At 44.5% G+C, this 24,710-nt stretch overlaps 1 protein-coding gene across 8 annotated transcripts in view; it reads right to left on the bottom strand.

Moving 5' to 3' along the window:
• ADAMTS17 (ADAM metallopeptidase with thrombospondin type 1 motif 17) overlaps positions 1–24,710 on the bottom strand; it is a 327,093-nt gene that overhangs the window by 78,672 nt on the left and 223,711 nt on the right. For 4 of the 8 annotated variants that reach the window (XM_082736460.1, XM_082736461.1, XM_082736454.1 and 1 more), the window contains exons 15-17: positions 18,864–18,984; positions 14,679–14,747; positions 3,693–3,773 (exon numbers count right to left, since the gene is read on the bottom strand). In XM_082736460.1, coding sequence (XP_082592586.1) covers positions 3,693–3,773; positions 14,679–14,747; positions 18,864–18,984 — 271 coding nt within the window. The remainder of the gene's footprint in view (positions 1–3,692; positions 3,774–14,678; positions 14,748–18,863; positions 18,985–24,710) is intronic. The other 4 variants (XM_082736456.1, XM_082736457.1, XM_082736458.1 and 1 more) reach the window with 2 other exon arrangements.

The following is a 24,710-nucleotide window of genomic DNA, read 5'->3' as shown; positions in this document are numbered from 1 at the left end:
GCTAAGATGGGAATTTAGCACCTGCAAGTCCTTCAGAAGGGTGGGACAGCAGCCTCAGAGAATCTGTGAACATCAAGATTGTTATTAATACCAAATACACAGGTATGGTGTGGAGTCTGATGGGAAACCTATGTCGTGGGGCTGGGTCAGCTCCAGCCAGTGGGAACGCTGATCATGCCCTAGCCCACTGGCATTAGCACTCCATGGGGTGTTTGAGAGCTGGTGGGGTGGGAGCACCCAGGCCCTTTGCAGGAGTGCTTTCCAAGGCCTTGGACATAATGCTGCATTCGTTTTCTGAAAGAAGGCCCCAGAGTTAAGTTTTGGGCCCTACAAGTTCCCGTCCTTCTCATTCCTGTGGCATGAAGGGTCTAGCCAAGCTCCCCTGTGTCTGTAAGCAGGTTGAGGTTAGCTTGCATTGAAATTAAGATTTTTAGGTCCAGAAGTTCAAACAGGAGCTATTAAAAGGATTACACACGCTTTGATTTGACAGGCAAATAATAAAGTGACGAACAAAGGGAAATCTTCAGCGACTTGATTTGATCTGTGTTGTCTGAAGTTTGGATTTGCAGGGGAGGAAAATTTTTTGCTTTGCTGGTTCTGTCTGGGTCAGAGGCTGGATGCTTTAAGCCACCATCCAAAATAGAGCAGTGTTTGCTTTCATGTATTTGGGTTAGAAGCCATGAGGATCCTCTCAGCAGCTGGAGAGACTTTTAGAGTGACGAAGATGGGCACAAACAAGCTCTCTCTTACTACTGTGGCAGAACAAAACCATTCCATTAAGGAAAGGCCCATAATGTGAGGTCTGATGGCAAATGTCCATTTCTCTCCTGGGGCCCTTTTTCTCCCTGTGGACAACTACACATTGTCCTTGGACATCTAGGCACTGTGGGAAAAGATCCTGAGCCATTTTGGGGATCTGGGGGTGGGGGAGAGGGGAACAGCTCCTTACAGCTGGCTGGAGGTACATTAGAGAGGTCCGACCCCGTCCGCAGGGAGCTATTAAAAGGATTACACATGGGTGTAATCCTCTTGTGAGGAGCTGTGCAGAAGTTGGGCTTCTTTCTGTCTTTCTCCCTCTTGGATTCCACTGGAAGACTTGACCCACAGTAAACCTACTTCTAATCCTGGCATCCCGTTAGTTCCTTGTATTTCCACCTGGAGCTCTGCCAGCTCTGTTCTCAGCCGTGGACACAAACTGCAGAGGCATTTCCTGTGCCAGGTGCCTTGCTGCAGGGAGCCAGGCAGCGTGGGCTGAAGGTAGGTGGGGTGAAATTCTGCAGGAATGGCTCCCGGCAAATGTGAGAGAGTAATTCAGAGTTACATTGGGTTGGCTTCCAAAGCACCCAGCCCCGAGTGGAAACAGGGCTTGTTTGAATTAATTTTAGAAATATCAGGAGAGTGGACCACCTTCAGATTTGCCCGCACCCCCACACCCAGCCCTGGACTCCTGGGATTTAAAAACATAGAAATAAGATAAGAAGATCAAAGCTGGCTCTAAGCTCCCTTGGAGGTCCAGTGCTTCTGGGGATGTTGTTCTGAGACATGGAACCCATCTCCTTGGGATGGAGGTTTGCCACCTCTAGGTCCACACAAAGAAGGAAAAGCAATGTACGAGTGTAACACGTGTTCTCTGGGTAAAGATGCCCCTTCCCCTGCCCCCGCTGATGTCTGGTGATGACCAGACACATCAGGGCGATTTGAGGATGCTTGTAAATGGCACAGCCCCAGAGGATATGAGGAGTATGCACAGGCTCCAGAATGAATCCTTGGAGCCTCTGTCTTGTCCTCAGTGAAAGAGGCAAAGCAATATTTTCCCATGCTTTTGGGGCAGTGAGGAATCCGGTCTGCAGAACAGGGCAGGGCTCAATGCCTGGGAACCCCAAACACTGATGTTTGTGTCATCCCCACACGTGGCCCGCCGACTCCAGGAGCTGAGAGGAACCAACCGGAGAGCTAGTCCCCACCACTGGCAGCACTCACTAGTTAGATGGCCCTAACACAGGCTCCGGGGAGAAGTTCATTTTTACTAAGCTGAGCAATCTAAAGGATTCTGACACCCTTCTGTCCTTCTTGTCTTATTGCAGGAAAGTACAGGTAACTTTCCTACTTTCGAGGGACATCTGGGGCTGGGTTGGGGCAGGAATGGTACTGGGAAGTCTCGGAAGCCAGGACCAGAAGCTGAGGGACTCGCTTGCTGCTGCTTTGATGGAAGAACCATGTCACTGACTGTGGAATGGGGCTTGCTCCTGGGATACTGAGATCAGGTCAAAGGCAATGTCTGCCATCCTCCAAGGCCTGGTGTCCCCCAAGGGGCAGAAATTCTTCCAGGTAGGCGAGGGCTAATGTACCAGCTGGAAAGGGTGACACTAGATGATTGGGCTTCCAAAGAAAATGCTGGTGAGGAGGAGGTGGGGTCTTTGGGAATTTAGTAAAAAGGGCCACGGCTCTGCAGGAACTGCCAAGAGCAGCACAAGGCCACCTCAAAAGTGTGCATAAGCATCGTTCTATCTGCAGGGACAGCTGGGGCAACTGCAGAGAAGGGTGCCAGGCTAGACTGGGAGAGTGGCCATGCTGGGAGGGTCTCAGAGCCATTGGGGCTGATGAGAGCCATGTGGGTGTCACCCTAAGGGATGGTAAGGTCCTACCTTGGAAGCAGGAGCAGCAGTGGCCTCAAAGAGGTGGGGCGGATGGCAGAAGTGAAAGCTGCAGAAGAGGGGACAGGATTGCCTGGGACACAGTAGGGACCCCAGGAGGTTGCTGGCTGGTGAGCCGTGGTGTGGGCACTCAGGAACAAGAGCTCCTGGCCCCACTCCTGCCTCTCTCCAAGGCATGTGTGTGAGGATTAACTCGGTGTTTGCAAGCAGTTCTTATAGGATGGTGGTCTTCATTTTAAACTTGCCTACTATAGGTTTGTTTTATGTCTGTCTAATCAGACTTTCTTTTTTAAAAGAGATTTTATTTGAGAGAGGAAGAAGGAGCACCTGTGGGCACAAGCAAGGGGAGGAGGAGAGGGGGAGGGGGAAGCAGACTCCACCCTGGAGCAGGGAGCCTGATGTGGGGCTTGATCCCAGGACCCTGCGATCATTACCTGAGTGGATAGCAGACACTTAACTGATAGCTACCCAGGCACCCCAGACTTTCAGTTTCTCAGGTAGGGACTATTTCAAAGAAAGACTTAGAGCCTTCTGTATCTACAAAGGCAGGAACGTGGACCAAGATGTAATTTTTTTTTTTTTTAAGTCAGTGATAAAAGTTGAAATGAAAGCATTTCATGAATAACTTTGTTTCAGCTAAAACAACTTAATTCTTCAGTTTGAAGTCAGAGAGAAAGAAAAAGAGAGAGTGAGAGAGAGATCATGTCTTGTATATTCTTGTCAATCTCAAATAGAACCTTGCAACACAGACTGAGGAGATAGTAACAGAAGGAAGCTGGAAGGTAACAGAAGTAATCAGAAGGAAGAAACAGAAGTTTCTTCCTACTGATCCCCTCTCCCCTGCCCCATCCACTTGGGGGTGGCTGCACTTTAGCCAAGTAGGATGGCATCATGTGGTCCACTGTGATTACTTCTATCGTTAGACCTTGGATATGAATGTAACACCCACGGCCTGGGAGAATGATGGTGGACCACGTAATCAGCCTGATGATCCAAATCTCAGAACATAAATCATGAGTTAGATTCTTTTTGTTTTACCCAGAAAACTGTGGGCGGGTTTATCCTCCACCACGCGAATCCTCCGGGCTCCCGCTGGAATGATGGTAGCTTCAATATAACCTGTGGTGGCAGATAACAGGAAGGTGAAGCATGCCTCCACTCCCCATCAGAGGTGCATGTAGAACCACCCCCCCACACCAAAATCTACCTGACCCTCCCCTTCCCCCACCCCTATGGTGATTTCAGAGCCTGCTGCTGGTCCAGCTCTAAAAAATCAAGTCAACTAACACAGAGTGTTCTTCTATGGCCAGAACCTCTGAAGAACCATTTGTGTGTATGGAGAGTTGAACTGCGTCTTCCCCCACCCACCCCCATTCTTATGTTGAAGTCCTAATCCCCACTACCTCACCGTGTCACCTGATTTGGAAAATGGGTCTTTGCAGGTGTGATTCCTTAAGATGAGATCCTGCTGGAATAGAATGGGCACTGCATCTTCTACAAAGGGGGAGTTCAGATGCAGACAGGTACACAGAACCCCATGGAAGCAGGAAGCAGAGATCAGGGTGATGCTTCTAGGGGGCGCCTGGGTGGCTTGTTGTTAAGCCTCTGCCTTCAGCTCAGGTCACAATCCCAGGGCCCTGGGATCAAGCCCTGCATTAGGCTCCCTGCTCAAGATGCTTCTATAAGCAAAGCAACACCCAAGACACCCAGCAAGCCACCAGAGGCTAGGGGAGATGCATGAAGCAGATTCTTCCTTCCAGCATTCCAAAGGAAGCAACCCTGCCCACACCTTGATCTTGGCCTTGTAGCTCCCAGAGCTGTGGGACAGCAACAGTCTGTTGTTTATGCCAGTCAGTTTGCGGTACTTGGGGACTGTGGTACTTAGTGACGGGGGCCCTAGCAGACTGAGAGAGCCTGGAATCCTGCAGGAACAGCCCCTCCCTGGAGCACAGAGGCAGCCTGACCTTGGCCACTCTATCTGCTGGAGGTTCCTTTGGGCTTTACTGTACTCTGAGCTGTCCCTCAATTCATGGAATGATAGCAGAAGCTAAGCTCCTTGCCCAGTGGCAACACCATTCCTTAACACACTGTTGGCCATTTCCTGCTTCCGCTGATCTCTGGGCATCTCTACAACTCTCCCAGTGCAGTCTTTTGTCTGTCTCCTTGAGTATTTCCAACTATAACGGGAGGTCCTTGGAGGCTGGGGGCCTTCCTCTGCCCATCCTCTGACCCCATATGTGCCCAAACAGTGGGGGATAATGAAGATTCAAGGAGGGTAGGGCTGAGGCTGCCGGGCAGGAGGTCAGGACCTGGCTGCTGCCTGATTAACCGGGTCACTAAATGAGCCCAGCCCTATGGTGTGATTTTGAAATACAGGCTGGTGATCATTTTGTTTTGATTTTCATCTGGGTTTTAGACAAGGATTATATGTGTTTGCTTCAGCAATTTAGATGAGGATCCCAAATTAGATTATGAAACCTTCCCCTGTGGTTCCTAAATGTGATCATCAGAGTCAGCAGGGGAGCATTAAAAAGGACAGATTTCAAGCCCAAATACATAAAGATTATGGAAATATCTATTTTTGAGAGTTTGGTTTATTTCCTCATTTTCTCACAGTAAAACTAGCCTTATTTTTACTATAAAAATAGTTCATGATAATTCAAACCACAGAAGGGGAAAAAAAACCCCAGAATGAACACATTGCACTACAGAAATTACCCCCTAAAAAAGTAAAATTTTGGTGACTAGCCTTTTTGGCACCTATTAATGCATATAAAAATACATACATCATTTTACATGAATAGGATATTGTATAGAGTTTTAAAAGATCAGGGACAACTTTAAAAGAGAGTTTTGCTAGGCAGTACAAAATTCAAGTTACAAAAGATTATAGTAAAAAGGACGTGTCTCTCATAAGATATACCCTATACTTAGCTACCTTTCTAACACTTTTATTATTTATAATGTATTTATTTTGGCCAGGTTCGTATAAAGCTAATTGAAACATCTGCTCCTATGACAGTTTTGTTTCTTCCGTTCTAATCATTATGGCTTTAATTTCTTCTCCTTCACCATTGATGTGGGAACTTACAAAACCATGTTGTGTGCAACAAGAGACTGTGGCATCCTTGCCTTATGCATGATGTTCCCAAGAATGCCTCCAAAGTTTTCCCACTGAAAATGATGTCTGTTGTGTTAATGTGACTGATATCAACCACCGGGTTAAGGAAGTTCCCTTTCATCCTAGTTAAGAGCTTTTGTTATGAAGAGATATTGAAGTTTTTGTTATGAAGAGATATTGAAGCTTTGCTGAAATCATCATATTTTTTTGCCCCAAACAATCTGAAGACTTCAGGGCATTAAAACTGTAATCACACTGCTCATGGCTAACATGGTGGGTGGGTCAGTATCTTACTTTATCTTTCCTTCACCAATACATTTTAGCTAACTGTTAATTCTTTTTTATTCTGATATTTTTCTGTTAACCTTTAATTGTATTTACATTTCTATTATATGGTTTGTCAGCTGGTCAGTGAAGTATTTTAATCCCTGGATAGTAAAAGATGAGGAAATCAGCACAATTACACTGGGCTTCACTTCCTTACATCTTACTTTCAACTTTTATTATATGAATCCTATACTGTATCTATTTGTAAGATTTATCTTTTGCTAAAATAATTCATGCATTTGTTTTACTCTCAGTCCTAAAACTTAATTTAGTGTTCATTTTGTGTTCCTCCACCAGTTTCTTTTATGAATTCTTACTTGACTCAAGTTTGTGCTCTTTGAGATGGGCTTTTGGGAATTACATTTTCTGAAATGCAATACAGTAAAAATTATCATTTGTTGTTCTTATACTCGAATGTCAGTTTGAAAGGTATAAAATTCTTAGTTCACACTTTCTTCCTCTAAGCTCACTATTATGAGTTGCTCCACTGAATGTCAGTGAGGAAAAGATTGAGGCCAATCTGATGTTTTTATTAGATTACCTAAAATCTAGATTGAATGCTTATAAGAGTCTTACCTTTAAAATATGATAACTATTAGGCTAATCATAGTTTAGTAGAATTTTTTCCTGGGATATGACACTATATTATTTCTGTACTTAAATATCTATTTTTCTGATTTGTCTCTTTTTGGGGGACACCAAATTATGCCTGATTTTCTGCCATGGTGTTCATTTGATCTCTTACCCTTTGGATTCTTTGTTCATTTCCATTTTGCTCTGCTCATTTTTGTCAGTCTTGTCCTCCATGTTCCTTTTTGTATTCTCAGCAATGTTACTATCTTTTGTTTCCATGTGGACTTGGTTTCTGTGATGGATTCATGTTCATCCTTGACATCTTTCCATAGCTCTACCAAATCACGTTTCATCTCCCTCTGTTGCTTCACTATATCTTCACTGAGTTCTTTTATCTTAGTTATGAGTTCTTGTTTTATTGAGGCTATTGTTTAACCAGTTTTTGGAATTTATGGCAGTAACATTTGGTCATGATTTTCACCTTCTCCCTGGCAATGTTTTGCTGGTATTTGTTGTCTTTTTATCTCTTTCCTAGTGCAGTGATGGATCCTGTTCTGATTTGCTTTCCAAATTACTAATTTTTAGTGATATAAATTCTAATTGTACCAGCTGCTTGTACTAGGTTTGAGCAATAAGGAAGAACAGGAGAGTGTGATCGGCTACCATGACTTAATTGTTAGGACACAGGCTTATGTGTATCAGTGAATTTATTTTTATTTTTGTAAAATTTTATGTATTTTAAATTATGCAAATATACATGTATGTTTTCTCCTAAGAATTTTATAATATAGGTAAATTTCAAGTCCTCTTAATCCCACTCTACTCCCTGTGAAAGCTGCCACTATTGGTCTGGTGTATATTCATTCATGTATTTTATTTATATACACATATCCATGAAAACTAAGAATATTTATATTTGTCCATGTTTTACATATGCATTAGGAGAAATATTATAGTCATAGTGTACTATATTATACTTTTTGTAACATAACGTATCTTGGGAGAGCTATCCATGTGAGTGTGTGCAGGTCTATTTAATTTTTCATTTAAATTGTAGCTTACATAATTACTCACTTGCTGAGGTACACTTAAGTTGTTTCAAGTCTTTTACTGTTAGAAACAATGCTATCTTATGTATGAATATGCACATAAAACTAACAAAATAGTAGCACCCTAACCCAGCAACATATAAAAAGGATTATATACCATGATCAAATAAGATTTATCCCAAGAATTCAAGGTTAGTTTGACACATAAAAACAAATCAATGTAATCTATATAAAAAACCAAAAACCCCAAGATAATTTTAATAGGTTCAGGGAGAGTATTTGACAAAATTTTACACCCTTCCATGATAAAAACACTCAACAAAGAATACAAGGGAACTTCTTCCACCTGATAAACAGCACTTACAAAAAACCCACAGCTAACATCAGACTTAATGGTGAAATACTTTAATGTTTTCCCCCTAAAATCAGGATCAGGAAGAAGACATGGATGTCCACTCTTGGTACTTCTATTTAGCATTGCACTGGAAGTCCTTTCCACATTGACCAGACAAGAAAGATCTTTAAATGGATCCAAATTAGAAAGGAAAAATAAAAACCTCTCTATTTGCAGATGTCAAGATCTTACAATATAGAAAAATGCTAAGGAATATACTAAAATAGGTTCAGCAAGGTTGTAAGATATGAGGCTTGAGCCATTAGAGTTGAACAGTTCAAAACGAAATTAAGACAATTTAAATGAAATAGCATCAAAGAATGGCAAAGAATACTTAGGGATAACCTTCACAGAAGATGTGCAAGATTTCTACACCAAAAACTATAAAATGTTACTGAAAGATATTAAAGAAGAGCTAAATAAACAGAAAGACAGTCTATGTTCATTGATTACAAGATTTAATGTTAAAGTGGGAATAGTTTAGAAACTGATTTACATATTCAACATGGTCTATATAAAAATTTCAGCTTTTTGTTTTTTGCCAAAAATGACAAGTTGACCCTGAAATTCATATGGAAATGCAAGAGGCCCAGAGCAGACAAAATAATATTTAAAAGGAATAAAGCTAGAGAACGGACACTCATTTTAAAGTTTTCTAGCCAGATATAATAATGAGGACAATGTGGCACTGGCATAAAGAAACATTTAAAAAAAAGATTTTATTTATGTATTTGAGAGAAAGAGAGAAGCAGCAGAAGGAGAGGGACAAGCAGACTCCATGCTAAGTGTGGAGCCTGACGCAAGAAGTCCAATTCATGACCCTAAGATCATGACCTAAGCTGAAATCAAGAGCTGGATGCTCAACCAACCGAGCCACTCACCCCAAGAGAGACATATTTATTAATGGAATATAATTGAGAATCTATAAATAAATCCTTTATGCACTTTTTAAAAGCAAAGGTGCTAAGAATATTAAGTGGAGAAACAATGGTCTTTTCAACAGTGTTGGGATAATTCAATATCCACATACAAAGAAATGAAGGTGGACTCCTATCTGAAGCCATACAAAAACCTATCCTAAGATGGATCATAGGCCTAAATCTAAGCTATAACTATGAAACTCTTGAAAACATAGGAGTAAGACTTTTTAAAAAAGATTTTATTTATTTTATTTGACAGATAGAGATCACAAGTAGGCAGAGAGGCAGGCAGAGAGAGAGGGAGGAGGAAGCAAGCTCCCTGCTGAGCAGAGAGCCTGATGCGGGGCTCAATCCCAGGACCCTGGGATCATGACCTGAGCCGAAGGCAGAGGCTTTAACCCACTGAGCCACCCAGGCGTCCCAGGAGTAAGATTTTTATGACTTTGGATTAAGCAATGACTTCTTAGATATGACAGCAAAAGTACAAGCAACAAAAGGGAAAAAAAAGTAGACTATATCAAAATGTAGAACTTTGTGCCTCCAATGACACCACCAAGAATGTGAAAAGCAAACTCAGACACTGGGAGAAAATATTTGCAAACCATTTTGATAAAGAAACTATCTAGGATATATAAAGAAACCTAATAATTTGATAATAAAGTGACAAATAATCCAATATAAAAATAGGCAAAGGGTTTTAATAGACATTTCTCCAAAGAAGATATATAAATGGCCAGCAGGCACACGGAAAGATGCTCAAAATCATTAGTCATTAGGGAAATGCAAATCAAAATCACCAGCAGATATGACTTTATACCCACTAGGATGTCTATAACCAAAACAATAGACAGGATGTACTACAGAGAATGTGGAGCAAATGGAACTCTCATTCATTATGACCAGGAATGTAATATGGTACAGGTACTTTGGAGAAGAGTTTGGCAGTTCCCCACAAAATTAAGCAGAATGACTGCATGACTGACCAGTTCCATTGCTAGGTACATAGCCAAGAAGAATGGAATGACATGTCCATGCAAAAACTTACATACAAATGTTCACATTAGCCTTATTCATAATAGATAAAAAAAAGAAAAAAAAAGGAGGGGGAAACATCTCAAATACCCATCAACTGATGAATGTATTTTTTAAAAGGTGGTGTAACCACACAATGGGATATTATTCAGCAATAAAAAGAATGAGGTGACTGACACATGCCACAATAGGGAGGAAGCCTGAAAATATTATGCTGTTAAAGAAGTCAGTCACAAAGGACCACATACTGGCATGTGCAATTTATATGAAATGTTCAGAACAGAGAGAAAGACCTACAGAATGGTTACTGAGGGCCGGGTAGGAAGAAGAGGATGGGGAATGACTGCTGAGTGTGGGATTTCTTCTTAGGATGATAGCGGTGATGGTTGCATAACTATATACACATACTAAATGCCCACTGAACTGCACATTTTAAAGGGCTGAATTTTACAGTATGTGGATTTTATTTCAATGAAGATGCTTAAAAAAAAAAGAAATGATACTTGCAATGAATCTCTTTGTACATCTCTCATTGTGCATATATACCATGTCCTACCTGATCAACTGTGAGAATTGCTGATTCAAATACGCATGAGCTAAAATGTTACATGGATAGCTCAACTGCCCTCCATAATAGTTTGACTAGTATAGAAGTCAATCAACACTATATAAGGTTGTCTGTTCATTCATAGACTTCTAAATACTTGAAATTGCTGATCTTAGCATTTGCTAATCCAGTAGATGAAAAAAATAGAGATTTAATTTGCATTTCTCTCACAATCAGTTTGGTTTGGCCTCTAATTGCACATTGACTGACCATTTGTAGTTCCTTTTAAGTTAACTGCCTTGCTGAGAAGTACTGCCCATTTTTCTACTTGCTTTTTGTTTTTATCTATCAGCAGGAATTTTAAAAGGATATCTTAGTACATATTAACATATATTTAATGTGTTTTAAACTCAAACTCTCTACTTACTTGACTTATCACATTTTTTCTGTCTCTTGTTTTTGGTACCCTTTATCATATGTTTTAAATTTGAAAGTCATACTTCTGAGATCTGTTTTCTAATGGTTTCTTCTCATTCTGTACTAGTTTTATGGATACCATTGCATCTCAAATCTTTTTAAGGATAGCTGGTAGAGATTTTGCAACTTTTATTACTTGAGTGATCTTGTTTTTCCGTGGGTCATCTTTTCAGGTATCCTTGGTCTCTCCCATTTGTGTTGCAGACTCTTTCAGGAAGGATGCCACAGATGGGCTGTCTCTGTCAACCTGGGTGGGGTTTGCTGACCATCAGGCTTTCAGCGGTGGCGGGGGGGGGGGGCAGGGAGTCGTTGTTGGGTGCTTGACAACCAAAATAGTGAAATGTTTGCTCCATATGCCGTGGTGTGCTGCTGGCCACCAACTATCTCTAGGTCTCTCTCCAGAAGTGATAAGGATGCAGTTCCTTGCCCTCTTAAACTGTGTGACCATGTGACCTACTCTGATCCTTAAAATAAGTGTCAAAGTGATGTGTACATAGGAGCTTTAAGAGCATCAGGATATGATTTGCTGTGTTCCTTTTTTTCTGCCAAGGTAATATGGCAACATCTGAACAATAAAATCTGTCAGCCCAGGTCCATGAGTGGCTCAAACATGCAGACCCTCTTACCACCCACACTGGATATGCAACATGGGCAAGAAATAAACTTTTGTGTTAAGCCACTGATATTTGTGGGGGGGGGGGTGTTATTGTGTCATCTGCTGCAGCAAATTCAAGTCTATTTATTCAGATTCATGTACATATGAGATTTCCTTGTTCCTATTAAACCTCTTAATAAGTTCCTTTTCTTTCCTTTTTTTTTTTTTTTTTTTAAAGTAGGTTCCCTGCCCAGTGTGGAGCCCAGTGTGAGGCTCGACCTCACAACTAAAGACCTGAGCCAAGATCTAGAGTCAGACACTCAACCTACTGAGCCACCCAGGCACCCCTTAATAAGTTCCTTTTCATTCATTTTAAGGTCAGCGTTGGAAGAGAGGAAGCACTTGTTCAAGCTGCCATCTTAGAAAGTTTAGCAGCATCTGTCAGTCTTGACAGCAAATGCCTGGGCATTGTTATAGATCCAGCTCCGGAAGTTTTACAAATTCCTGTTCTACCTGATGCTTAGGAAGACTCAGATGTAAACACAGTTCGGTCTGAGGGCTGAAGTCAGTTGTCTCACTTCATATGCCCTGATCCTGATTCCCAGGCAGGATGATTTTAACCAGCTGGGGTGTGGTCCTCCAGTGTGATTCCTTCCAGACACTTCCCAATGCCATGGGGAATGGCAACACTGGCTCAACTCAACAGCCCGCCCGTGGTCCCGGCACTACTCTCTCCTCACAGAGGGAGGCAAGGAGTTCTGATTAAAAACAGTTTCTGCTCTTACAAATGTTTTTCTACTTAAAACATCTGGCCACTAAACACCAAGCAAAACAAACAGAACAGAACAAAATAACAACAACAGAACACATCTTTTAGGATTATAGCAATGGTCTTTGAACCACAAATTTCTCTTAGAGAAGTTCATTCCTTCTGGGGGAGTTTGAAGAATTACTGGATCCTCAGCATACAAGACAGTGAAGTGCCAAAAACGGAGACAAAATTATTCAGGGTCAACGTGATGGAAACCTTTTGGGGGAGGAGTCTCCATTTCAACCACAAAACGGACCTGGGAACAGTATCTGCTTGGGGAGCTGAATTGTTTTCAGAAAAAATGCTGCTGTTATGGGGAATCTTCCTATTTTGTGACTAGTAAGCCTTAATGTCAGCATTACCAAGCTGCTAAAACTGGGGGTAATGGATGCATCCACCAAGATCCAGAGTCACTCATTTTTCACATTCCACAGCAAGGTAGGCCATTTGCAACCAATGCACGGTCACCACACCTATGTTTAAACTTAATGTTGGCACAAGTAGTAACTCTGAAAAGGTACCTGTCTTTTCTCCTCTTTCAACTACGCTGGGGGCAGAGCAGATGAGTAATAAAAAGCTCAGGGCAGATATAAAATCATGTGAGGCTCATCCTCAGGTGACCACCAAGTAATAGGGCAGGGGAGTCACTGCCATGAGTGGGTTCTGGTAACCTCTCTAAGATTTGCAGAGAACTAATGAAAGGAAAATCCTGAAAGAAAAGGCAGGTGTTCAGTTCACAAACCAAGGAAATCACCTCTACTTCACTGTCCTTTTCCCCCTCTTTGGACCCACAGCTCAAAGCCCATGCTGAGGCTGGTATAGAAAGTGGCCAGCAATGGCAGGAGGCCCATCACCAAGTCCCAAAGCACCCGGTCATCCCTCATAACAGATGGCCCCTCAGGTGGATGCCAAGTACCACATGTTGACTGGGCATGGAAAATAATGAAAGAAGAGATGGACACTTAAAAATTCACAAGATAAAGTCATAATTTAGGTAGGGCAGGCAAGACTTTATCTTCGGAATAATTTTCCATTCTAGTCTCTGCCATCAAGCAGGAGCCATCCAGTTAGAGGGACATGATTTGGTTTCATGAAGAAGCCATAGTTAACATTCAATGCCTTTGCCATCCTTCTAGGAGAACACAATGTTTTTGCTGTCAGGACAAGTAGTCAGAAGGAATGTCAATGCGATGTTGACTTGAAACCTATCTCAAATCTTCTGAATAGTTACTATCACAAGGCTATGAACACATTCCCCTAGAAAATACTTTTTGTCCGAATCCCCCAAGTGGACCTGCTTTTAGATGATGTGGTCACACTTTCCCCTTGTGTTTCTAGGAATAAAACCATTGCGCTAGTAAGGTACTGTAATGGAATGCAGGAATCTGGCTGTGTAGCCTAGGACCCTTTCATAACGTTCATTGTATTGAACATGTAAACAAAACAAAAAAAGCCCCAAAAGTGTTTTTTGTTTGTTTGTTTTTTGGGGGGGTAACTTGTCTTATAAATTGCTTGGAGAGGTTTTTGTATAAGTTTATAGTCCCCCCCCCTTTTTTTTTACAGAAGGTTGTTTATGAGACTACTACTATGTTTATGTCTAACCCTAGGGATTGTTCTGGGTCTCACTGGAAAGACCTCATTGTTAGGGAAGCCTGTGGGGCCAGACTCATACCCTTGTTCAGTTCCCAGGATGTGAGATCGGTGTAGGTGGGCCTGTGACCTTATCTCTAGTATGAAGACCAGGAGGATGTGATCCCCTGCCCTTTGGGAAGTACAAGTCTGTGATACGGACCCTTCTCTATGGAAGATTGGACCATCTGTGGCAAATTCTCCAGCAAGTCATAGCATTTTTCTGCTCAAGAGCCAGGTGTGGCTGAGGAGAATGAAGATATATCCCTTGGCGTATTGACACAAGTTTCTGTCTGGTCTCTGATCTCATAACTCTTTACCTTTCATAGCTTTAAAAATTAGCTTTATTCTATAGTTTTTCTTTTTGGCAATAAGTCTTAAACATCAATTATACAGAAATGACAAAAGGCTTTTGAATTTATCCATGGCTTCACGCATGACTCATTCCCATTGACTTGGCTCAGAAAACATTCAGGCACGGAAGCGAGGAAAGAATCCCACACCAGACACGTCACCTCGAGTGCGGTGCATGACACATAAACATCTTACATGAGAAACACTTGGGGACAGTCTTTGCCATCACACATGTGGACACCTTCGTACAAAGATTATTCTTGACTGAGGAAAAGAAATACACGATCATTGGCTTCTAGGCACATTTCAGGGACTGATACTGTAGTTCTTAATCACAGCAGTGAGAAGCATCATTATTTGTCATCATGTAAATTTCCCCATGGCACTTCCATACCCCACACCCAGAGAATGGAACGTGGCATGTGTCAGAGTTTCTAAAGATAATTACTGAATAAATACGTGACTTGCAGATCTATCCACACTCAAAAGGGATAGATCATGTCACCTTCTCTTTAAAGAATTCATTGTTCGCGAAGGTTCTCTTTGAGGATAAGTGCAAAGCAATTTAGAACCCATGGGGCACCATTTCTCTGTGGTGACTGCAGGGACTACTAGTCACCCCTGCAGCACTGAGAAAGAGCACAAAATAAAGATAAAATAGTTACAGTCACACTTGAATGAAGTGGAGGCATCATACCAAGAACGTCTAAGCTACTCAATTAAAAAACTCAGCTGTTTCAACTCAACCAAAGCCTTGAGCGTGTTCAAGCCCATCCATGAAAGACATAATACAATAGCCATTCGAGAAGATTCTTTCCGTAGTTGAGGACTTCGCTTATTCCAAAGTCCAGAGTCAATAGGCCAGGGGGTAGGGTAGTAAGGAGCCTACACTCGGAATGCCATAACCCCACTCACTGCTGATGACCTCTAAAGGACACAAGAGGGGGACCTCCTGGGGTCTGTGGACACTGGAGCCTGTGTGGGTTTGCTTTGGAGTCTCAGTTCAAGCACTTTCATGACCAAATCCAGGCAAGTTCAGGCAAGGGTCAGGACTTCATCTAACTGGGCAAAACTCCTGCATTTGATTACTTGTTATCTTTCTGGTGAGGCATTTCTTTTCAATATTCACCTTGAAGGGTGGTAAGACATTCCTCCTTCTCTCAGTCTTTCTAGATGCCTGGAGATGAAAGTCACCTTCCTATCTAAACTGACAGGATTAGTGAATCTGCCCCTGTTCCCTGATCCAGGGGGCTTTATACCATTTCAAAATTTGGTTTTTTTTTTCACTTCAGCCTGAAATGTCCTTCCTCTAGTGGCACTATTAGTTCATTTTTACCTGTCCTTTAAGGCTCAGGGACCACCCTCATCTTTCAGCAGGCCTGGGCTAGGGACCCCACCAGAATTTGAGGCCCCACAGCATGCCCCACTGAGCTGGGTGACTGTCAGTATCTTTGCAAAAGTACATTCCAGAATGTCAACATTGCGTTTGATGAAACGCTATTAAAACAGTGATTCATTCATGTGTGAGTGAGCATTTCACGCACAGCCTCGGGAAGAAGGATCCACACTGATAGGAGCTTCTGCTCACAGAATCTGATGGTGAGGATTTGGAAGTAACTGGCTTCAGACTTTAGAGCAAAGATGTAACATTTGGCCAACTGCTTGGAAGGACAGAAATTTCCAGGTGGGAAAAGCTGAATGGTGCTTATCTTTCTTGGAAGGTTTGTTAATGATGAGGGAGTAGAAGGCTAGCTGAGGATCAAACATAAGCTGACACCTGCAACTTCCCCTCAACTGCACACTCCTGGGTGGGACCTGTGTGGGACATTCTTCCAGGAATCTCCCAACTAAATGTTAATACCTTGCTAGAAGGGAAGGCAACCTGAACAATGGCAAGACCTCTGGTGTCTTATAGGTTGGCCCTCTTTAGCATATGAAAGTCCTTTTGAAATCTCCCTTTTCCTTAGTTCCCCCAACTCCTGAGTATCTAATCAGACACTCAAGACCCCAGTGTGCCGGCTTTTTCTGCCCACAGGTCCTGTCCATGTGCTTTAATAAAACCACCATTTTGCACCAAAAACGTCTCAAGAATTCTTTCTTGGTCGTCAGCTCTGGACCTCACGCCACTGAACCTCACCTATACTCCAAAACCACATCCCTAAGACTTCTGTGCCCCAGAAGCTGGAAGGAAGCATAATACCACAAGCCAGGGTGGGACAGTTCCCCTCCACCTCCCAACTCCCCCATCCCCCCACCCCCGCCCCAAGGCTTCCAATGGCAATCTGTCCCTCCAGGAGGGACTCACTGCCTGAGCCCCAGAATCCTGACCACCCTAGGAGGGAGGCTGCACATTCCTGCTCACCTTCCTTACTTGCACATATGGGACCCAGGCACCAGGTAGGATGGAGAAAGGGGAGAGAAAGAAAAAAAAATTTACTGTGACTGGGAGATCAAAGGTCAACAAAGGGATTAGACTGGGGGGAGGGGTAGGAAAGAGAGAACGTTTTCTGCTCCATCAGGACTCTTTTGGAAGTGAGCTGCTAAGGCCTGTGGCAGAAAGGGTCTTGGTGTTCTAGTGAATTGCCCAGGGGGCAACAGTGGGTGTGTTTGTGTTCAACCCACCTTCCATAGAAGGGAGCAACTGTGGTCAGTTCAGTCCATCCGAGCTCAACACATCTGACTTAAATAAAGGGTTCTAATGCTTTTTTTTTTTTTTAATCAGTACTCAAACTTGCCAACTGCAGAGGTTTTTGCTCCTAGCTTCCCTTGCTGGCACATTAGGCAAGGTCCAAGTCTCATGGCAACGTGGAGCTGGGGCCCAAATAGAGGAAGTGGCCACAGACATGTCAAAATATATAGAAATCACCAAAGCTCCAGCACAGTGTTGTTCCAGAACTTTCTGCAGTGATGGAAACATTCTCTCTCTGGGCTGTCTGGCACAGGAGCCCCAAGCCACACGTGACCACAGAGCACCTGAAATGTGGCTAGTGGGGCTGAGGGCTGAATCTCAAATTAAAATTTTAATTGTAATTAAACTTTGAATAGACTAAAGTGGCCTGTGGCTACTGTCCTGAATGATGCAGCTTTGGACGTCACTCCCCCCCCAAACCGACTTGCTCTAGTGTTTCCTTCCTCAGTTTACCTCAGGATCAATGTGGCAGGCACAGATTGTCACACGTTTCCTATTGCACAGGCTGGGTACCTGTCTTTAAAATCCAGAAACCTGGCCTGAAATGTCATTTTTTAAGCATATCTTAAAATTAAAATTTTGTGCTTGCATTGGCCTCTGGTTTTGCTTTTACAAGATCCTACAACATGCTTGTGTAACAGGTTACCGTTTCTGCAAGTTATCAAGAAGGAATGTTTCCTCTAGACCAGGTCTCCCATCCATATAGAGACTGGGGAGGATACTCGGACTTTTCCTCTCCGCCTCAGTCCCAGGGGCCTGTGTTCCGTGGGGCAGAGGCCTGCCCGTGATTTTGTTTTCTTGTGGAGGTAACACTGAACTGAAAATCTATCCAAAGCCATCATCCAAATTAAAATAGAGGCTTTTCAGCTCAGCTCCACCCAATAAGCTATGTTGGTGATGCTGCTCTTGGTGACGGGCGAGTAGATACTCTCTAAGGCTTCCAGAAGAGTATTCCCCCCAGATGAACTGCCTTCCTCCTGCTCCTCTCATTATGTACGTATCAACCCAGATACCTCCCTGGGCACCAGAAGCTGATGTTCTCCGGGACAGGTGATCAGAAACCATCTCCCACCTCTGGGCAAAGCAGCCTATACCTGTGCAGGTGGTTCAAGCAGAAAGTCCCATCAGCTGAACTTTGATGGTCTTCTCTAAGCGCAGCTTTGCGGGGGGTCCTACATTTGGGAAACAGGTGACTCCCCTACTTTGCATTCACAGTCAGCAGTGGCAACTCAGGCTTCCAGGGAGAAAAGGCTTTATGAGCCATTTAGGGATGTGTGTAAACGCTGTCCTACTTTAACTGAAAGAAAACTCTGAGAAAACCTCTTCTATCTGTAGGTGAAAACAACATGGCGTGGCATCACATCAGAAGATGGGCTGACATGAAGCTTCAGGGGGCTGGTTGGTCGGGCAAACTACTCACATCTAGGAACCTCAAGATATTCTGGCTAACGTGTTTTCTCTTTGCCTTTCAGCAGTCCTCACACTGACCGGCCAGGTCGCCTATCTATCACCAACTAGCCCTTATCAGTGAATGCAGGGAAGGCAGGTGATCTTCGGCTTTGTGCAAAGGGAATAAAGCATATAAATACAATAGGCTGTCTTGCACTTGCAGTAAGCCCTTGGGTCTCCCTGTCACCCATCCTCCCCCTTAGAAAGGCCAGGGTCATCTTGCCCTTGGGCTTCACACTCACCTGTGCCCCGAGAGTGGCTGAAGTCACCCTTCACCACTCGGCATGTCTTGCCGTCCCCACTGCAGACTCCACACCGGTCTTCCTTGGCGGCAGACCCGATAATGCCATCACAGCCAATTTTCTGAATGACCAAAGGGCTGGGTTATTCCAGGTTTAAGACTCGGAGAGATTTTCAAAGAGGATCTCAGCAGCACTGACTTCTCCACCAGGCCCAGCAAGCATGGTGCCTGGGGCCCACCATCTTTTGAGAGGCCCGACAAAATATTTTAAAATCAGAAGAGAAAAAAAATGAATAGAATCTAGCTCGCAGTCTGTCTTTATATCCACATAGTTGTCATACATATTTTTAAATTATTTGTTAGAGAGGAGGGGGCGTGAAGGCAAAAAGTCCTCAGAAGTCCCACTGAGGCTGGAAGCCTGCCCCTCCGAGCGCTGCCTGAGGCAGATGCCAGCCTCTGACTCCCACAAAATCAGAAGAGAAAAAAAATGAATAGAATCTAGCTCGCAGTCTGTCTTTATATCCACATAGTTGTCATACATATTTTTAAATTATTTGTTAGAGAGGAGGGGGCGTGAAGGCAAAAAGTCCTCAGAAGTCCCACTGAGGCTGGAAGCCTGCCCCTCCGAGCGCTGCCTGAGGCAGATGCCAGCCTCTGACTCCCACACACCTTTCAGGGCGGCCACAACTTCACTGGATTCACATTTCCCTTGGGGCTACATGGGGCAACCTCTGGCTTGGTTGGAAGAGCCATCAGAATAGTCTGGAGCAACCACCCTGACTTTGCTGTTGAGGTCAGGAAGCCCAGACCTCATTGAGACATGGCTAGGAATGAGCCCCCCCAGTTCTCTGTTAAGACCCAACCCAAGAAGACCCCTTCCAAAAAGGCCTGGGTGTGATCAGAGAAGAGTAACCTGACCCTGAGTGGCTCTGGACAGCACAGCCCAAGTCAGTTCATGAAAAGTGGGAAGGAGATATGAACTCCTGTTCTCCCTTCAAAAACAAATGCATGGGTTTTATATTCTGCTAAACAACATATCGAGATTTCTAGTATGGTGAACATGGAGTATTTAATTGTTCAGTAGTTAAATTGCTAAAACTCCCCTCTCCACTTTTTCCCCGAAGTGAATACTTCCAGAACAAGACCGAGTTTCCTTATCACCCTGCATTAGGGATTGGTGCTTTAAGGCGTAAAGGAGTCAACAGCCAGATTAACTCAGGCCAAGGTGATTTTGCTCCTTCCCACGATGCTTGGAGGGGTGCTAGCAAGGTGCTTCTCTCCTTGTACTACCCACTCCTATAGCAACTTCCTCTTGGCCCCATGGCGCATAACTTAATCAGAATACACATGCTTTGTGATGGTAGTGCTAGTCTTTTTTTTTTTTTTTTTAAGATTTATTTATTTGCCAGTGAGCAAGCGAGCAAGCATAAGTAGGGGGAGGGGCAGAAGGAGAGACTCTCAAGCAGACTCCCTGCTGAGTGCGGAGGCCAATGAGGTGCTTGATCCCATGGCCCATAAGATCACAACCTGAACCAAAACCAAGAGTGGGATGCTTCACCGACTGGGCCACCCAGGCGCCCTGCACTGGTTCTTCAACAGGAATGTGCATCCACCTTTCCAGGAGGGCTATCAAAACAGACTGCTGGATCCCGTGCCCAGCAGGGCTGTGCATTTCTAAAAGGTGTCAGGCGAGGCTGCTGCTGCTGCTGCTCGTTGGGACCATATCTGGAAAACCACCCCAGGATGGGATGCCCTGTGAAGGATGAATGTGTGTTCCTCCTAAGCAACAATCCCAGAGTCTCATCCTGGGATCCTATCATTTCCTTAGGGAAGAACTATGAGAAAATTACTGTTGCGCATCTAAAAATGGTAGCATAATTGAATATGTTTCGGAGAAGACCTGAAGATCTGCTAACTGCTGAGCAAAGTGAGTCCAAAAATGACCATTAAGAAAACTGAGAAAGAGCAGCATTTGGAGACTAGGGGGAAGGAAGAAAAGAAAAATTCAAATGTGTTCAAAGTGACAGAAAGGCAGGCCAAGGGCAAGGCTGGGGCCTTTAGCAGCCAGAAGCCAGGCAAGGAATGAGTGCAGGCAAGTGGACTTGAAAGGGCTGAGGAGATTTAGGTGACACATGAAGACCCAGATGGTAACTGGCTCAGACTGCAACACCTCGCTGGGGCAGGACACCCAAGGGGGGCCCAGAGGTAGACCAGTTGCCGCAGGGTACCTGGCACCTGGAGCACATTATAGGAGCTGCCACAGTTCAGGGTCTGGACCACTGGCTGATCTTTCAAACTGCTCAATATAAAATGAAGTAGGCTAAGAATCCAAGGCAGCCAAGATCCAAAATTTTGCTCAACCAGCATGCTCAGCAAAGGACCTAGAAGCAAATCCATGGGGACCTGCATGTGTGTGCTGCCCATCTATATTGCTCCTATGTGTTCAGAGCTTCATCCTTTTCCCTAAACCCTGACCTCTTTCATGTCACCCCGACCTGACATGTGCCTTCCCCATCTCTCAGGTGCTTTCAGCTCTAGACTTTTCCTATATGGGCTTCCTATTTTCCTTAAACCACACTCCCACTCAGCAATAGTAAGCCTCTGGCTTGGCTACCTACTCCCTGTCTGGTTCCTCAGTTGGAATTTCCTGATGAAACACTTTCTAGATGCTCTAAGTTAACACCCCACTCTGTCCAGGCAGCTTCCCTCCCTAGCCCCAGTGATGGCACCTGACAAATCTGAGGCCACACAACAAGCTGTCTGGCGGGGCCAGGAGCAGTCCCTCACCTCTCGCCTCCCAGTCCTGGGATGGCTGGGTATCTCCCCTGATTATCCTCAGCCAGGGACTGGTGATCACTGGGAGTTTCTGGAGAGCGTGGGGCTCCTTCTGAAGGCAACTGGGTTTGCAAGAATGTAGAAATGTTCAGAATAAAGAAGCTAAAGGAACAGGAGAAATGCCACCTGGAGGGAAAGGGAATGTGAAGGGAGAATCTGTGCTAGGATTTCAAAAGGCCATCTGCGGTCTGGCTGGGAGATCAGGACAAGGGGCAAAGCGTGTGTTTGCAATCTGCCAGAGCAGGAATTCACCCAGAAGCAGAAAGGGCAGGCATGGGTGGTACTTCAGGAAGAAACGGGACAGGGACTCAGTGGGAGGAAGGGCCCTTAGGAGAGCACACACTTTCCTGGATGAACAAACCACTTCTCCCCCTAAGTCCCCTGAAAGAAGGACCTTGGTGGGAAAGAGACAAGTGATGAGGAAAAGTCATGGCATAAGTGAGGGCTTGCGAAGCCCCTTCACACCCAGACCAGCATGTGGTGTCTTTGTGGCTGACCCTGGCAGATGCTGTTGGCCCACACAAGCAAAGGCAGGAGGTAGGAGCAATTTCCTACCCCTCATGAGACTCTTGTCATGGCTTGGAGCACAGTATAAGGAACATGTATACGTCTGTGTGGCAGCAAAGGCCCAACCAGTACCCATTTAGACCTCATGGCTTCCAAAGTTGAAGTAAATGCAATGTTTCGAGTTGATTTCCTTTTTTTCAGGGATGAAGAACAAGTCAGTTGTGAGTCCAGCAAGGCCTGATGTCTGTGGGGATGCTGGGCCATGCTGGGCCTGCAGGGAACTAGCCCTTGACTCTTTTCTGAGGGTCTGGGATGTTTACAGGCAAGTCCAGGGGGCCCCATCCTCATCAGCATCTGTTCCTTTCAAGAGGCCCAATATAGCATCTAAAGAGTGTGGGCTTAGATCTGGATCTGATACAGGGGGGATCCTTTCAGAAACCAGATTTTTTGGTTGGTCATGGGGGATAAAATTAGTCTATGAAAATGCTAAGTCCTTTCGGACAAAGTCTGGCTCTGTGTGCTCTCGATATCCTAAAAGGAACAACTTGCCCCAGTCTGACCAGTAGTCAATTTCTAGGGTAGGAAGAAGCCCTCCCAGGCCCAGGGACATAAGATGGCCTACGGTGGGAGTCCTCCACTGCCAGCAGGCCAGAATCACCTCGAGGGCTGGGCAGGTCACCCATTGCTGCAGTGGGTCCCATGGATTCATCATTTCCAGTGAGTTCCCAGGTGATGCTAGGGACCCAAGACATATTGGGAGTCCACTGTCCTAGGTCTGGAGCTCAGAGATAGAAATCCTCATGGAGGTAGCCATTGCTACCAGATGCCAAGCCTTCTGTGTCCTGTGTACCTGTGTAACTCTCCCTGTTCTCCACCCACACCCCCTTGGAAAGACCCTCGTCATGAATTTCCACTGATAAATTAAGTCCTGTTGCCTCCACCCTCTGTCACCCCAAGCTAAAGCAATTCTGGGCTGAGGCATCCCGGAGGGATGTGAGGGAGCCCAGCTGAGCCACGGGACAACCGAAGCTGGCTCCCCTATACGTTCAGGAAGCAGAGGTTCCTTACAGTGGTGCTCGGCCAAGGAAATGATCCATGGGAAGATCCATAACAACAGAATGTCTAGTCACAAAACCATAAATGCCCTCAATTGAGGGCCTCACAGATCACCTGGATATTCTGTCCTTCTACTCACAAGCTGGTTACACTTCTACACCTCTCCACCAAGGAAACAGAAACTCCGACCTGGAGACTTCAAAAGCCTTGCTTATAGGATTTACGTTATCTTAACGTGTTTAAGTTGTCAAAGGCTGGATACAGGGGAAACTGCTCTGTTATTTTCTCCTTTCTCCCTAAGCAACATCTTGTTTCCATTTTAAAAGTCAGCTTCTTTCACTAAGACTTCACCTCTAAGAACAAAGCTATCCTCAGCCCTCACTTCAAATTGTAGCTAACGTCCTTCTGGATTAGGGCTAAATTACCCAGGCAGGTAGGCCATCAGCTTCTCTTCCTAAATGTTATGCTCAAGGTTGTCATCAAAACACATATCCTGAGGATGATTACAGATTTGGATAGGAGTCTCAGTTTCCCCATTCTTTTTTTTTTTTTTTAAAGATTTTATTTATTTATTTGACAGAGAGAAATCACAAGTAGGTGGAGAGGCAGGCAGAGAGAGAGAGAGGGAAGCAGGCTCTCTGCTCAGCAGAGAGCCCAATGCGGGACTCGATCCCAGGACCCTGAGATCATGACCTGAGCCGAAGGCAGCGGCTTAACCCACTGAGCCACCCAGGCGCCCCTCAGTTTCCCCATTCTTAAAGCAAGAGTAGTAACCTCAACCTCAGAAGTAGAAAATGACCTCTGCTCTGGCTCACTGCCCGGGGCCCTGGTGATGGGTGGGTGCTGTCAGGACAGATGGAGACCGCCAACTTCCTTCACAGGCTAACTTCCTTCTAGGGGGTTGGGGGACAGCTTCCACTGTCTGAGCAGATTGGGGATGAATAGGTCATTGTCCTCTATCCCTTTTTCTTCCACGGAACCCCTGCTCTCTCCAAAAAGGGAAGAGAGGGAAGGAGAAGGTAGGCAGGACCACATCCTTCCCCTGTCCCTCTTTGTAAAAGATGCATGGAGAGCCAGTGTTTAGAGGCTCACCCACAGGTGGGCTTTCCCATAATATCAATGCAACAGGTCACTGTCTGCCCTAGGGAGCTTCTCAGATCAGGTGCAAACAGGAACACACACAGGGTCACCCTTTAAATTAATTCTTCAGGGCACTCGGGCCGGGACAGCTTTGTGTGCTCTGCCCACTCTGCTTGGTATTATTTTCAGCACTGAGTGCATTTGAGGGCAGGGCACACAAAGGATGCCAGTGTCTGAAGAGCAGTAAATCTGAGAAGCAATGCACAACAGTCACACTAACCTGCCAATAGTGGCATTTCCTCCCTTTTCACAGAGTTAATGCAAATGATATAGAATATGCTTGTAAGGGACTGGGATTTTTTTTCCCCAA

This window comes from Mustela nivalis (genome assembly GCF_964662115.1).
Source record: "Mustela nivalis genome assembly, chromosome: 6".
In the NCBI taxonomy this organism is placed as follows: domain Eukaryota; kingdom Metazoa; phylum Chordata; class Mammalia; order Carnivora; family Mustelidae; genus Mustela; species Mustela nivalis.
The sequence above is the reverse complement of the archived record's forward strand: the minus strand, read 5'-3'. Positions and strand labels throughout refer to the sequence as shown.